We start from the raw sequence: 16,074 nt of genomic DNA, 5'->3' as shown, positions 1-16,074 counted from the left end.
TTGCGAAGCAACCCCATTAGCGGATTAGCGGCTATTAGCGGCTATTAAAGGCTTAAGGGATTAGCGGATTAGCTGCTAAAAGGCTATTAGCAGCTTAGTGCCTTAGAAAAAGGGGGTGGGGAGCGAAAAAAAATCGCAGGAACTCGCAAGACATTTTCGTCTTGCGAAGCAAGCCCATAGAGAAATTTGTCCTGCGAAGCACCTCCAAAACGGAAAACCCTTTCGTCTAGCGGGTTTTCCGTCTTGCGAGGCATTCGTCTTGCGGGGCACCACTGTATAAATCTTTATTAGTTTAAAATACAATCATACAGTAAAGGTAAGTATAACAAAATTAAGCACAAAAAAAGAAAAGAAAAAGGATTTGTCACCTCAAAAAGGTCGAAAAAAGGTTTAAAAGTGACCAAAAAAAAGACAATTAAAAGAACCACATATTTACACAACATGTCTTATCCAATAAAGTTTTCTGTGAAAAACTTCCAATCGTTCTCATTATTCTTTTTCTATTGTCTTGATTTTGTCGCACAGTTTGTTTTATATCTTTTCCCATATATTCCTCTAAGCTGTTTATTCCATTTATTTGTTGTACACAAATATCATTCAATTCTGCCAGGATGGTATAATGTTTACAATATAGTCTTCTATATTCCTTAAATATTTTCCATTCTCCGTATACTTTTTGATTTAAGGCTCCCCTGGTTTTTCCGGTCAGCTTTGCTAATTGGAAATACTCTATCATGAGTGTTTACCAATCTGTTATTGTTGGTGTTTTTTCGCATTTCCAGCTTCTGGCTACAAGTATTCTTGCACCCCAATCTTCTTTTAAAGCCTTCTCGGTTGGTGCCCATCACTGCCTCTCCTGGGAGCGAATTCCAACAGTTTAGCTATGTGCTACGTGATTCTGCCGTGCATTTTTCAACATTCAGTTTCACTGGACGTCCGCAAGTTCTAGTGTTATATAAGGAGAGAGAGTGAAGCTTTTTGCTATCCACTTTCTCCATGCCAGGCATAAATTTTATAAACTTCAATCTTGTGGCGCAAGGGGTCAGTGCACCCGGCTGTTAACCAGAAGGTCAGTGGTTCAAGCATTGCAGGGGGTTGGACTAGATGACCCTTGGGTCCCTTCCAACTCTACAGTTCTATGATTCTATGCTACCCCACCTGCTCACCTTTTCACTAAACTAAAAAGTTCCAAAGAAATCAACCTTTCCTTACGGGAGTAGCTCCATCTCCTTTATTATTTTAATTCCTTTTTTCCCCCCTTCTGGGAGCCACTTTCACCTGTGCATTATTTTTTATGGCTGTTTTTTGATTCTGTTTCGTTGACATTAATATTTTGCTTGGGATTAGGATGTTTAATATTGTGTGGTGCTTGGGATTTGTTAACCCGTGTGGTTTTCTTTCGGAAATTAAGTTTTTCTTTGTTTTCCCCCCAAAATACTTTTCTCCTGGAGCTACTTGGAGCTTTAAGAAAAATGCTTTCCAGTTATTTCAGCTTGGATCAGTGTGGTCTATTTATTTTATTTTTGTCAAATACTGCAGGGGTGATGATTGCTTAACTGAGCCTTTGGACTGAAGAGCACACAGCGACTCTTCAAACACAGGGGCACATGATGTGCAGCGGTGACGGAAGAAGCAGGCTGAATGTGCCCACCATGTTTATGTACAATAGCCCAGGTGCCTGCCAACCCAATGGTTTGTAATGGACAATTTCCCAGAATTTTCGATGCTGGGGATGAAGCAAAAAGGGTTCCCTCCCCCCTCTTCTCCCTCGTTCCTTCCCCCCACCCACTTGATTCAGGTTCGTTACCCTCTTGTTTATGCTAATAAGAATATTTGGCTCATGCAAACGGGTTCCTCAATTAAAAACATTCTTCCGCCAGGGACAGTATTCTTCAGCCACCAAAAGCCTGGGTTAACAGGAACGCTGTCATATTCCTCCTGGTAATTAATAGTGATGGAGACAGGCGCACCTCAGTAGGGAAGGCATTGCACAAATGGGGAGCCATCACCAAAAAGGCCCTGTCACAGGTCAGTGCCAACTGGGCAGCCCCGGATGGCAGCAAGGCCTCCCCTGTTGTATCGTATCGTAAAACCTTTATTGGCATCACATACAACATCCAAAACAAATCAATACAGCATTACCACTTCCCCAGTGGCACAAAACATTTACTAAGAGGAAGGAGGCAGAGCAGTGTATCGTCATATCTCTTGGTCTCCAGGGAGATCAGACGTCTGCAGTGTATTTTTGACGACAAAACAACAAACAGAGATATTTAGCCACTAACCTGGGGCCTCACCTGTTGATTGTAGAGTTCGAGATGGAAGGTGCTGTTGATCATCAGGTGTTGAAGGCCTAGGAGCCCTTCTGCAGGGGGGAGAGTTGAAATCCTGATGTGTTTAATAGTTTTCATAGTTATGCGCTGATGTCTCCTGTTTGTTTGTTTGTTTGTTTCTTCTCTCACACACACAGACAGCCAAGCGCACTCGGATGTAAGAAGTACAGTGGTGCCTTGCAAGACGAAAAGAATTCGTTCCGTGAGTCTCTTCGTCTAGCGGTTTTTTTCGTCTTGCGAAGCAACCCGATTAGCGGATTAGCGCTATTAGCGCTATTAGCGGCTATTAGCGGCTATTAAAGGCTTAGCGGATTAGCGGATTAGCTGCTAAAAGGCTATTAGCAGCTTAGGGCCTTAGAAAAAGGGGGTGGGGAGCGAAAAAAAATCGCAAGAATCGCAAGACATTTTCGTCTTGCGAAGCAAGCCCATAGAGAAATTCGCCCTGCGAAGTGCATTGAAAAACGGAAAACCCTTTCGTCTAGCGGGTTTTCCGTCTTGCGAGGCATTCGTCTTGCGGGGCACCACTGTAGTAATTTTTGGAGTCAGACCATTGCCTCGTGTAGCTCAGTCTTGTCTACTGGCAGCATCTATCCAGGGTTTCAGTAAGGGATTTATCCCAGTCTTACCTGGAGGATGGAAACCAGGACCTTTTGCATGCAAAGCAGATGGCCTGCCCCCTGGGCTCCAGCCCTTCATGTGCTCTGAGCACCAATGCTCACTCTTTTAAGCAGGCAGCTCCCCCCGCCCCCAAGTAGAACAAGAACTTTGGGCATGGTCTTTTTTGAAAAATTGCACGTTTTGCAAACGTACACAAGTTGACCAAGATGAAAGAGTACAGAAGCAAGCACACAGGCTGTGCCAGTTTGAGAGTGGTGTACTATTCCCCAAGGCTGCCTGAGTCTTAGGGCCTGTCCATACCTAACGTGGATTGTGAACCACTCCTGCAAAAACCCAGAAATTCCCTGTATCCTGAAAAATCCGAACAGCAAAGCCACATCCATCGCAAAGGGAAATCTCTGGACTTGAAGAGGAGAAAGGTCTAGGGCAGCAGTAGTTGGAGGAAAACGCTGTAAGACTGAGGGGGAATTAAGGGAGGCACTTGGGATTCACAACCCACCTGAAACACAGGTGTGGGTGGCCCTTAGCCAGCTTTGCGAAGAGCAAATTACTTAAACCTGTGGTTCTCAAAGGGTTTGGTGTGCCACACTGGTGTGGCAGGAGAGGTGGTGGGAAGGTTCAAGGCCAAGCAAAGAAACATTTCAACATAGCATAGTACCAAAATAATTGTTTTTATTTGGAGGAAATGGATAGATATCTTTTCAAAATGAGAGCAGGAGCATCAAGTTAAACTGGAAGCTCACACCTCTCACTGAGTTTGTATACATACTTAAGGTACACATGTAAGAGGCTTGTTTATAATTATATTTTGGGAGTGATCCTTATGTAGCTGCATTGTTTCATACTTTCTGGCTGTCCCACGATCCTATTACAGTGGTACCTCGGGTTACATACGCTTTAGGTTACATACGCTTCATGTTACAGACTCCGCTAACCCAGAAATAGTACCTTGGGTTAAGAACTTTGCTTCAGGATGAGAACAGAAATCGTGCTCTGGCGGCGAGGCGGCAGCAGGAGGCCTCATTAGCTAAAGTGGTGCTTCAGGTTAAGAACAGTTTCAGGTTAAGAACAGACCTCTAGAATGAATTAAGTACTTAACCCGAGGTACCACTGTATAAAGGTAGTTTGTGTTCTACCGTATGTTCTAAATCAAGCACTGCTAGTTGCTGTTTCTTTTTGTTTCCCAACGTATTTGCTACCAATAAAAAAATCAGTGTGGCACAAGCTAATTCTTATTCTGAAAGTGTGGCCCAGAGGGGGGGGGGCTTAAGAATCACTGGGTTAAACCATTCCTCCATAAAACCTTTATTTGCAACTTCAAGCAAAACTACAGTTGCACATTCCATGTGAGGTCAAAGGGAAAGACGCCAAAGATTTGGATTTTGGTTGTTGTTGTCTACCTTTTTAATGGGGGGGGGGTAGTTGTTTGCCTGACAGGTTTCCCCCCACAGACCAGGTCTACTGAGTTTCTTAAGGACCTCTTTACACGTCCTGGACTCCCGGCTTCCTTTTCTGCTGACACTGTTTTTCCCCCTTTGTCTACTTCCACATCTGCCCCTATTAGTCAACCTGACATGTTGGAGGTTAATGTCCAGCGATAAGATTAGAGCCAAACTCTGTCCTTCACCTCCCAGCCATTAAACCCTGGCCAGCCTCATGTGAGCTGACAAGACCTTTTATGCTGCCAATTCTCGTTGTAGACTGAAATCTACAGGAGCCTGGCTAAAGAAACTTTAAAGACCGAATCTCCCTTTTGGATACAATTTGAATGAGTTTTCTGTTTGTGTCTTTTGTAGTAGATCTTGTACCTTGTTCTCTCAATTTTTGGATTATTAATATAAGATTTAGAACGTAGAATGGTTTGGTAGTGTTTTGTGTGCTGCCTACTTCATATCAGTCTCCAAATGTGGGCAGCCAATGGTCACATCCACAGGATGCATTTATAACATTCTTATGCCACTTTAGCAGTCACGCCATCCTGCAAAGAACCATGGGAACTGTAGGCTTGCTACAGGGCACTCTGGGAATGGTAGCTAGCTCTGAGCGGGGACTAGGGGTCTCCTCACAACTCGTTGCCCCCTTCACAAACTACAGCTCCCATGATTCTTTGGGGGAAGCCATGACTTTTAAAAGTGGCATCATAGTGCCTTAAATGTTGGTGCAGAATGCACCAATTATGTTTGCAGGTGAAGGGGCAAAAAACTTCCCCCTGTGGATTTCTGGAGAGCCACTTTATTTTAAAATGCACAAGAGCAGGCTAGGCCCCCTTCCGTCCTCATCAGCTGGCAACTGATGAGGGAGGAAGATTCTAGCACGAGAGGTGCACACACAGCATTTAAACGAAGAATTGTTTAGCAGAGCTTGCTCCAGTTCAGCTGCAGGAGATGCCAGGGTTGCCACCTTCCCACCCCCAACAAAGCTCCCATGCCTTTAACAGCAGCCACAGTTGGCAAATTCAGCAAGATAAAACTTTTCCTGGCATGGAAATGAATGGGGGGAGTTGAGGGGAAAGATGCAGAATTTGTTTCTTTTTATTGTCAGGACCGTTTATTTATTTTTAAGTCGTTAAACTTATTGAAGCATCATTTTTATCTGTCATGTGACAAACTTACTGTTCTGTACTGAAGTTCTCACCCTGGGCCAGCAGGGGGATACTGTAGATAGTTATGCAAATGAAGGATCGAAAAGTGACGTTCAGTGATTGGATAGTTTGTATGCAAATGAAGGATCGAAAGTGACATTCAGTGATTGGCTAGTTACAGAAAATGGTTACTGTTGCATTCTAGTGGAGCTCTATATAAGCAGGCTGACAGAGCTCCTCAGTTCAGTTCTGTTCCAGCTTACAAATAAAGAGCTGCTTTGGAAGAATCGCTGTGTCGTCTGATATGTTCGCCCACAACTTAACACGTACTATGTACACAAAACACTTTGTTCAGTTTTGGTCGCCCCACCTCAGTTGTTTTTATAAAAGGTTCAGAAAATCACAGCCAAAATGTTCAGGTGGGTGGAGCCGCCACTCTGTGAGGAACGATGACAACATTTGGGTTTGGGGTGTTTTAGCTTAGAAAAGATGTATAACACTACTCTATTGAGGGGGAATCAAATTTGAGGCCAGGCTCCTTCTGCACTTTACATTTAAAGCTGTATTGTATTACTTTAAACAAACATGGCTCCCCCCCCAACCAAGGAATGCTGGGAACTGACTGCAGTTTGCTAAGGATGCTGGGAGTTTTTCAGAGACCCCTGATCCTTTCACAGAGCTACTGTTTCAGAGTGGTTTAATAATCAACCCCTCTTCAGGATAAACTCTGGGAACTGTAGCGTTGTGAGGGGGGGTCTCCTAATAACTCTCTGTGCATTTTGCAATCTACAGTTCCCGGGATTCTTGGGGGGGGGGGAGGAATACGTGACTGTTTAAATACTCCTTGAATACTCCTTTAAATGTTTAGTGCAGGTGGGGCCAGGGTAGTTTTTCTCCTTGTGTAATACTAGAACTCAGAATCATGCAATGGAGCTGAAAATTGGAAGATTAAGGAGTGGACAGACAATATGAAGCATATACCGTATTTTTTGCTCTATAAGACGCACCAGACCATAAGGCGCACCTAGTTTTTGGAGGAGGAAAACAAGAAAAAAAATATTCTGAATCTCAGAAGCCAGAACAGCAAGAGGGATCGCTGCGCAGTGAAAGCAGCAATCCCTCTTGCTGTTCTGGCTTCTGGGATAGCTGCGCAGCCTGCATTCGCTCCATAAGACGCACACACATTTCCCCTTACTTTTTGGGAGGGGAAATGTGAGTCTTATAGAGCAACAAACACGGTAGTTAAAACTCTTGTGATTCCTTGACGGTACAAGGGGGTTAGAAAAATTAAGGGATGTTTATGGCTATTAGACAGTAACGTTTCTGGATACCAATCGTTCAGCTTTTAGCCTGATCCACTGCAGCTGGGCTCTTCTGTTCTTACTATCCCTACACAACGTCCTTGTAAGGTAGGCAAGGATCATGAAAAAGGAGGAAGTCAAAACTGCAAACGTTACTCTAGATGTGACTGCACCAAAGGTTTATATGAGGGCGCTTGCCTCAAGCCAGGGCTTGCATTCTGCATTAACTCTGATATGGCCACGATTCCCTTGCCCACACTAAATGTTATCACTGAAGCAAGTGTGGGCCTCTGTGTGTACTTAACCCTTAGACCCCGAAGCTGTTGACATGGGAATTGCCTTAGTTAGCAGTTGCAGAAATCGCACATTGCACTTCCAAGAGGGACAGTCGATGTGGTGGCAGGCTGAAGGGGAGGAGGAGGGACCGGACGGGACGCAAGCACCAATCAATAGGGAGAATAGATTGGGTGAAACAGGCTGGTCTTTTGATGCCCTATATAAGAGCCTACAGTCTCAAACTAGCAATCACTTCTCTGTTGACTGGCTCCTTGTAATTGATCTTTTGGGTAAGAATGAATTGACTTTATTTTATTTAAGAAGAAAGGGTTTGGGGTGGGGTGGAGCAATGGAATTGTCACTTTACCCCCTGGCAGAAATTCTGAAACTTTATCAGCTATGTGACACAGGCAGAAATCCAACCGGTGGAGCTTCTGTTAATAGAGCTTGACTTTTTTTATGGATTACGGCAGAATTCAAGTGAATCCACAAGCCCTGCTCTTGAAACCTTGATGTGTGCGGGCACTTGTTCTTTCAGTGGGTGGGTGAAAAAAACACTCTCCTGGGTGTTCATATGGGTCTGAGGTGTGGCAATTGTGCAACGGGTGTCAAAGCACAGAATTAAGCCCCGCTGTGGTGCTGGGGGTAACTGCCCCAGTTTAATTTTAGCCTGTTCTCAAGAGGGGAAGAAGGTGTCAAGGGTGGAGCAGTAGAAGGATGGGAAAGTAGAAAATCTAGAAGGAAGCTGGTGACAAATGTGAAACAGAGGGGCTGTCCCTAACAGTAGTTGTTGTTTGGCTACTGCTAGGCTGCAACAAAGGGTTGCAGCGTGAAGTGCTCTGATTTGGGATAAACCGGATCCATTCCGTTCCCAACAGTCAGTCTGTATTCTCAGTCCTCAACTGCTGCTACTGGTGTTTCCTGTAGGCTTCCCCTGCCCACAATGTTTTCTTTATTTTTGCAAACCTTGGGGTCTCCCCTAGCCTGCTGATATTACCCCCTCGTGCTAGGGTTGCCATATGTCCTGAATTTTCCAGATATAGATGGGATTTGGCAATCAGAAAGTGTCCGGGCGAAAATCGCTTAAATGTCCAGGAAAATCCAGACATATGACAACCCGTGTAGATTTTGGCAAATTTCCTTTTTTTAAGAAAAGGTCAAAAAAACCTCTACACTGGTCCAAACCTGGCTGCGTAAGCACTTGAACTAAGGGAAGTGAAATTACTATTGTTCCATATTCAACACCACATTTTAATTTTTCATTTAGAAAGATGCTGTGCCACCTTTCTGAGTTTGGGATTTCTAAATTACTTTTATTACGTCTGGGTGGTAGACGTAGATGGGTACAGCTCTCTCCTCCCTTTGTCCCCCCCCCCTCCTCTTCCAACACCTTTAGCTGTTCAGCCTCTTCTCTAACACAGGAATTGCAGCCTTCAAGAATGGCTGCTCTCCATTGACTAAAAAGGAGGGATACAATAGTTTCTAGTCCTCATGAAAAGTTTTGGGTTTTTTAAAGCGTGCCATGCGGTTGGGCAGGAAACGTGAAGCGTTTTTTGGGGAGGAGGGGGGAATTGTTCACAAAGTTCACATATTTACTATATTCTTTGTTTTTAAAGCAGTAAAGTATTTAACAAGCAAGCAAACAAAAAAACCTGCCTCACGAAAAACCTGAGAGTTCACTTGGCCAACTAAGTCTATACCAGGGTTTCCCGAATTTGGGTCGCCATCTGCTTTTGGACTACAACTCCTATCATCCCTAGCTAGCAGGAGCCAGTGGTCAGGGATGATGGGAATCGTAGTCCAAAAACAGCTGGAGACCCAAGTTTGGACAACCCTGCACTATACCTTTAAAGCAATGCTTCTATCAAACTATCTGATATGGTGGGCCATCGTGTTTCCCCAGCCTCATTGTGCCAGGGGCTGGCACCATATTTGGTCTCTGAAGCTTCCTACCCAACCTGAGCTGTGGGAGGGTTTACGTGGCCTTTGAGCAGATAGCTTGTGGACTGCCCATGGTTTGTGGGCCATCACTTTGAGTACTACTGGTTTCCAGCACATTCTTTCCTCCCAGAGAATTCTGGGCACTGTAGTTGACCCCTCATGGAGCTTCAGTTCCCAGTAACTCTTAACGAACTACAATTCCCAGGATTCTTTGAGGAGAGCCACATGTCAAATGTACACTGTGGGTGTAGCCTGCGTACACACAATGCCCTCAAAGCACATCATCTCTATCAAGGAATCCTGGGCACAGGAATTCACCCCTCACACAATTCCCAGTAATTCCCTTAACAAACTACAGTGCCCAGAATTATTTGAGGGGGTGGGGAGTGCTTTGAATGTTCTTTAAAGGTATAGTGCGTACCAATCAAGCCGTAGGGTGCGCGGGCTTGGTCTTGCTTCCTCACCTCTTTTCTCACAACCTCTCCCCGTCCTCCCTTTCCCCCCCAGAAAGTAAAGGAGTCCTCCAAGAGTGCCAAAATGAAGGTGTTCGCTCTCGCAATCCTGTTGGTCAGCGTCTGCTGCATGGAAGGTACTGTGGGACAAGGGGGCTGGCAGCGTTCTTCATTGCATATCGTGAGGGAATCAAAGAGTGCTTCCAGGTGGAACTTAATTTGCAATAATAATAATAATAATAATAATAATAATAATAATAATATTATGGGCGGCTCCCAATCAAGTGTTAAAAACAATACAGCATTAAATATTAAAAACTTCTCTAAACAGGGCTGCCTTCAGATGTCTTTTAAAGATAAGATAGCTGCTTATTTCCTTCACATCTGAAGAGAGGGTGTTCCACAGGGTGGGTGCCACTACCAAGAAGGCCCTCTGCCTGGTTCCCTGCAACCTCACTTCTCGCAATGAGGGAACCGCCAGAAGGCCCTCGGTGCTGGATTTCAGTGTCTGGGCTGAACGATGGGGGTGGAGACTCTCCTTCAGGTCATTGGCAACCGTTGAGGGTGGGTGTTTGTTTTCCACTTATTCGATTTTCTCCGGTATTGTTCCATCGGGACTGAACTTCGAACGACACAGTGTGGACACAGGAGGGGATACTGCATGCGTGAGGAGCAGAGCTGAAGCTCTCTAGGTAGAGCATTTGCCTTGCATGCAGAAGGTCCCTGGTTCAGTCCCCAAGGACATCTCCGTGAGCCCAGGGAGTGGTGGTGGGACGACAATGAGTGGTGAGAAGGAGGAGAGGGAGAAGACTAGGAAGAGGAGGTGCTGGGAACTGAAGGGGTAACAGGGCTTAGTGAGCTGGGAGAGTCTGTGGCAGACAGAAGTCCAATATCAGAGGCAGAAGCAGGAGAGTTGGAGGAGAGAGGCCAAGAGGCAGAGATGAATCAGGCTGCTGAAGAGTCATGGGTGACTCCCCGTCTTGCTGCAACAAACTCTGGTCTCCTAGAACCAGAAGAGGCATGAAGTGGAAGGAGCAAAGACAGACTGCATGCCAGCTCAGTCTCCGATTGCTTGGCGGGGGGGGGGGGAGAGGAGGAGACCTAGATGATTGTGGGGAGGCAGGAACCTTTAGTTTTGGCAACTGATTCACGGGGACAAAAAACCTGGAGGTGGGTTCCTATGTTCATTGGCCTGTTACTCAGCCAAGTCTTTGCAGATCCTGTTCTTGCTAATAAAGCTTTAACTCCAACATGCACTATGTGATTTACTGCTGGCTCGCTCCTGTCGTTCAAGTAGGGCTGGGAGGAACCCCTGGAGCGTCACTGAAGATGATACTGAGCTAGTTGGTCTGATTCATTATGAGGCAGCTCCCTTTGAACTAAGAGGGTGTCATGGTTAATGGCTTTTCCCCTTCCTACTGTCGAGTGACCCCCTGTTTACGAGTCTCCCCCTGTCCTTGCAGGGACTGTGGTCAGGCGGCAAGCGGAACAGGCTCCAGCCGAGACTTCTGATGTCGTGCAGCAAGTGCAGAGCTACCTTAATAGCTTATCTGACTACTTCAAAAAGGAACTCGTGCCACAAGAGAAGATAGAGGAATTCAAGGCCCAGACAATGTAAGAGCTCCTTCCCCCACTCACATCTTTCTTTCTTTTTAAATGTATTTTTATTAAAAGTCCAACAATTCAGAAACGAAAGGCGATTGAGCATGGCCAGGTAAGGAGATGAAGTATTAAAAATAAAACTTGTACAAAAGAGGCAATATTTTGATTCAAGGCAAAAACAGCGGATCAAATACTCATATACAGTGGTACCTTGCAAGACGAATGCCTCGCAAGACAGAAAACTCGCAAGACGAAAGAGTTTTTTGTTTTTTGAGTTGCTTCGCAAGACGAAGTTCCCTATGGGCTTGCTTCGCAAGACGAAAACGTCTTGCGCCTTTTTCTTAAAACCGTCAATGCATTTCCTATGGGAAACCGTGCTTTGCAAGACGAAAAATTCACAAGATAAAAAAACTCGCAGAACGAATTAATTTCGTCTTGCAAGGCACCACTGTAAATGAAACAGCACCAGATCCAATCACATTTCAACTGAAATGGGGTGAGGACCCTTTTTATACAATCCTAAAAAAAACTCTGGATCAGGTAACCTTCCCCTCCACTGCTCAATAAAGGCACCAAAATCTACACATGGAACCTGGTTACTTTTACCAAGGCCTGATGGTTATTGGCTGGTGGTGAATCAGAGACTGGTTTTTCCCCTGATGGCACCAGTGTTGTGGAATGCAATCTCCCTGCTGATATATGAGATGCTCCATCTGCATTGGCATGCTGCCGGCTTTCGCAGTCACTTATTTATACAGGCATTCCCTTATTCTCTCAGCCCGAGCCTCTTGTTTTAATTGCAGTTTCATTTTAATGGGATTGTTTCATTGCACATGTTAATTACGGTCATTTATATATTAATGTTTCAGCTGGATTGTTTTACCATGCATTTAAATTACACCGAATTTTAAACAATTAGTCTGTATTTTAACAATACACACAGGTCCCGCTATCGGAATGCTCCTTATCTACAAATTCCAAATATAAAGAATTATGCCCAAACAACAGCTGATTCAGATATCGGAACATCTGGAGTTTGCCCACTTCCTTACTTGTTTGTGCTTTACTGGTCAGTCGCAGCCATTTTGGGGCAGAAAGCATGGAAAAGGGGAACAGGCAGAGAGAAGGGAGAAATCAGTTTTTCCTTTGTCTCTCTTTTGCTGGTTGGCTGCGGCTATTTCAGGATGAAACCATGGAGTGAGAGAGAAGAGAGATTGAACAAATCACGGATCAGAAATGTTCCCATGGGAAATAATGGAAATTGTCGTTATGCAAACTCTTGCCTAACGAACGATTTCCTGAGGAACGCATTGCGTTCTGAAAACTGCATGTACTGTACTGTGCAGTTGGTTCTTACGTTTTGTAAACTGCTTAGAAGCAATCTGGGCATATATATGTAATTAATTAACTCATAATCGGCAATATGGCTAGGAATGGAACCCCCATGCCCTGGGGCAGTCTATCCAAAGAACAGCTGCTGAGGACTACCAAAGAAGGGGAGAGCCATTTGCCTTCATGCTCTGCTTGTTGGCTTTCCAAAAGTGTCTGTCATATCACTTTTGGAAATGGATAGGATTAGAGCAGGCACCCCCAAATTCAGCCCTCCAGATGTTTTGGGACTACAACTCCCATCATCCCTGACCACTGGTCCTGTTAGCTAGGGATGATGGGAGTTGTAGTCCCAAAACATCTGGCGGGCCGAGTACTGGGATGCTTGGATTAGAGGGAAGCCCTTGGCCTCATCCACCTATTCTTTTATTCGTCCGTTTATTCATTCTGACAGGGCTTACGTGCAGCGGGCACAAGAGCATGTGACTCCTGTCGCTGAACAACTCAGGGACCAGGCTACCCAGTTCTTCTCCAGCCTTTTGAGTACCATCCAGAAAAAGACCAAGTAAAGAGTGGAAGCTGCGTTCAGAGAGGCTCCGTCCTCATCAACTGCTGAAAAGGAAATGAGGGAAAATCTAGCACCTTCTTGTAATCCAAAGACTGGCTGGATCTCACTCTGGTTGTAATAAAGGCGCCTTATTCTCTAAGTGTGTGCATGTGTACATGTGTCTGGGTTTTGATACAGGCAGAGCATCCAAATTCTGCAGGCTCAGCGCAAGATATTGCGTGCCCACTCCACTTAAAATGGCGAGCAATGGGGTGGGTGCCAAATGGGGACCCCGAAGCCCCCTCCATGTTCATCTTTTTCTTGTATACCATGTACCCACTGGTACGTCATCCCAGTTTGCTGTTCCTCAAGCTGCTGTAATGAGCTTCAATTATTTAAACAACAACAACATTTGATTAAAAGCCGCACTGTACATTTAAAGTACTTTTCTGTGTATAATACTAGGGCTTTTTTTTAAACTTTAAAATAAGGTTAGAAATCTGGGGGCGTCTTATACACGGATAGTGTATATGCCCATTTTCTAAATTTGGGGTCCTCAAAAGTAGGGGGTGTCTTATACACTTAAAAATACAGTACATTTAATACACATCCCGAGGTAGACTGGCACTGTACACTGAAGGGTCTATTCTGAACAATGCTACAAGAAGAGCCCCCCCCCCCAACAGAGGAAAGGGCTGTTTCCTCCAGCTTCCTCTTTTCCACAGCGGTCAGATGGGTGCCTCTGGAAAGCCTGCAAGCAGGACTTGAAGACAACTGTCCACTGGCGGAGGAACAGGGGTGTGGAGGGAGCAGACCATCCCTGGCACCATTATTCCAGTAGGGTGCCATCACAGCGCCCCCCCCCGACATGTGACACGCAGTGGCATAGCGTGGGTTGTCAGCACCCGGGGCAAGGCAAGTAATTTGCGCCCCCCCTCCCGCTGCACTGTCCCTCCCCCAGATAGTCCCTCGCTCTCTCTCCGCACCGCACCGCACGCCTGGCACCCTCCCCTCCACAGTGGGCGGCGACCCGGCGGCTCGGATCGGATTCGCACAGCCAGCACTGCAGTGAGAGAGAGTGAGTGAGCCAGGTAGGGGCAGAGAGCTGCGAGTGTGAGCGCCCCCCCCCCCCGATGTTGCGCCCGGTGCGGCCGGCCCCCCCTGCACCCCCCACGCTACGCCACTGGTGACACGCCCCCCCTGGTGGCGCGCCACGCCCCCAAAACGTGTGCCATGCCCCCCCGCCTGCTCTCCGCCCCTGGTAGCGGAACATGCAGCTTCACCACTGCAACTGCCCTCTGAAGATATTGTTCACTAAGGTAGAGTTTGCTTTGATCCAGCAAACGCTCCGTTTGTTTAATATAAAACACACACGGTTTAAAATGGAAGCACCTCGTGTGGTTTACAAACGGGATTAAGCAACATCTTTAAAATACACTGCTGGGAGGGATAGCTCAGTTAGTAGAGCACAAGACTCTTAATCTCAGAGTCGTTAGGGTTGCTGTATTTCAGAAAGTGAAAATCCAGTCACAAAAGTGAGTGGTGTGTGTGTCAAAGTTGTTAAGCTTTTTTTTGGCAAAAAATAAAAATCAGCAAAGACACCCACTTACAATATGGATTGCCATATGTCCAGGTTTTTACGGACATTTACAATGGACGTTGAAAATTCCACCAGGAAGCCGTTTTTGGAAGCCAAATCCCGGCGATGTCTGGGATTTTTTGGACGTATGGCAGCCCTAAGAGTCATTAATTTGAGCCCCACATTGTGCAAAAGATTCCTGCATTGCAGGGGGTTGAACTAAATGACCCTCATGGTCCTTCCAACTCTCTAATTCTCTATGTATATTCCTGTACAGCAGAGATTTTCAACTTTTTTGAGTCTCCGGCTTCCTTGACCAATTACATTCTTTCTGTGGCACCCCTGTGAGGCTGGCAGCCTCTCGCTTTTTTCCCCCGAACACCCCCCCTTGTGGTGTGTGACTTCAGCCACCTCTCCTCTCCCCTCTCCTTGGGAGTCCTCTGTTGCTGCCCTCCCCAATCTTTGAGCTGCCCCCTGACCCAAAGAGATGTGCCTCCTCACACTGTCCATTCCCAACAACAAGGGCTGGTGGTCTGGCTGGCTGGGCTTCCTTGCCTGCTTGCTCACTTACTCCAAGGCTGCCTCAGCTTCTGGCAAACAGCACCCCCTGGCCAGCCCCAGAGTCACCATTCGCCTGAGGAGCTTGTAGCCAGGGCTGCTGCAACAAACAGCTGGGCAAGCCTTGGGGAGGCAGAGAGGCAACAAGGAAGCAGAGGAGGGGGGGAAGGAAAGAAGGACAGAGGCCAGGTTGCCCACGGCACCCCTGACCATCATTTAAGGCACCCTAGTTGAAAACCACTGCTATACAGTATATGTAAAAATGTAAGGCTGTCATCACGCTGCGGTTCTTGTGGATGCCAATAGGTGGCCATGGCAACTGCAGCTTGATGAAAAGCAGGCAGGCAAGTGAGGTGGCAAAAGTGACAAGCAACCCAGGTGAACTATTTAACAGAGGGAGGGAGGTTAATGGGTTAAAAATAAAATAAAATGAATACTACTTGTTAGCTATAGGTCATTGTAATCACTGCAAGAAAAATGTCAAACCAAACACATAGAAAAGATGGATGTGTGCCTAATGGTACTATATAACTCTCAAAGGGAGGCAATCATCCTGTAAACAGAGCTGCAACCCAAGAGTCGGCCACGACTGGACCTAATGGTCAGGGGTCCCTTTACGTCAGATTTCGGAGAGCTTACAGTTTTGGACTACGACTCCCATGAGCCCCAACCACCACACGACGACTGGGGCTTGATGGGAATTGTAGTCCAAAAGATCTGGCGGGCGTTGGGGTGAGGCTGGCTGCTCCAAGCGCATGCGGCGGAGAGGAATCCGTCCGCTCTCCCAGTCCTTTGATGTTGGGTAAAAGTGGAATCCAAGGAAACCACAGCGCCCTAATTAAGCCACGCAAGAAACAACTTCCACCAACAGCCTACATGGAGCCTCTAACTCTTTTCTCCCAGCTCTACGATTCTTCCTTTCCCCCGCCCCGCCCTACACTCTATTTCCGCCCTCAA

The 16,074-nt window shown here is 46.2% G+C and overlaps 1 protein-coding gene across 1 annotated transcript; it reads left to right on the top strand.

Moving 5' to 3' along the window:
• Positions 1-7,199: 7,199 nt before the first annotated feature.
• On the top strand, positions 7,200-13,140 carry APOA2 (apolipoprotein A2). The gene is made up of 4 exons (XM_083418699.1): positions 7,200-7,399; positions 9,558-9,639; positions 10,966-11,116; positions 12,888-13,140. Exons 2-4 carry the CDS (start codon positions 9,588-9,590, stop codon positions 13,000-13,002), a joined length of 318 nt encoding a protein of 105 aa, XP_083274825.1. The 5' UTR covers positions 7,200-7,399; positions 9,558-9,587; the 3' UTR covers positions 13,003-13,140.
• The last annotated feature ends 2,934 nt before the right edge of the window (positions 13,141-16,074 follow it).

This window comes from Podarcis tiliguerta (assembly GCF_965153285.1).
Source record: "Podarcis tiliguerta genome assembly, chromosome: 16".
Taxonomy (NCBI): domain Eukaryota; kingdom Metazoa; phylum Chordata; class Lepidosauria; order Squamata; family Lacertidae; genus Podarcis; species Podarcis tiliguerta.
The sequence above is the reverse complement of the archived record's forward strand: the minus strand, read 5'-3'. Positions and strand labels throughout refer to the sequence as shown.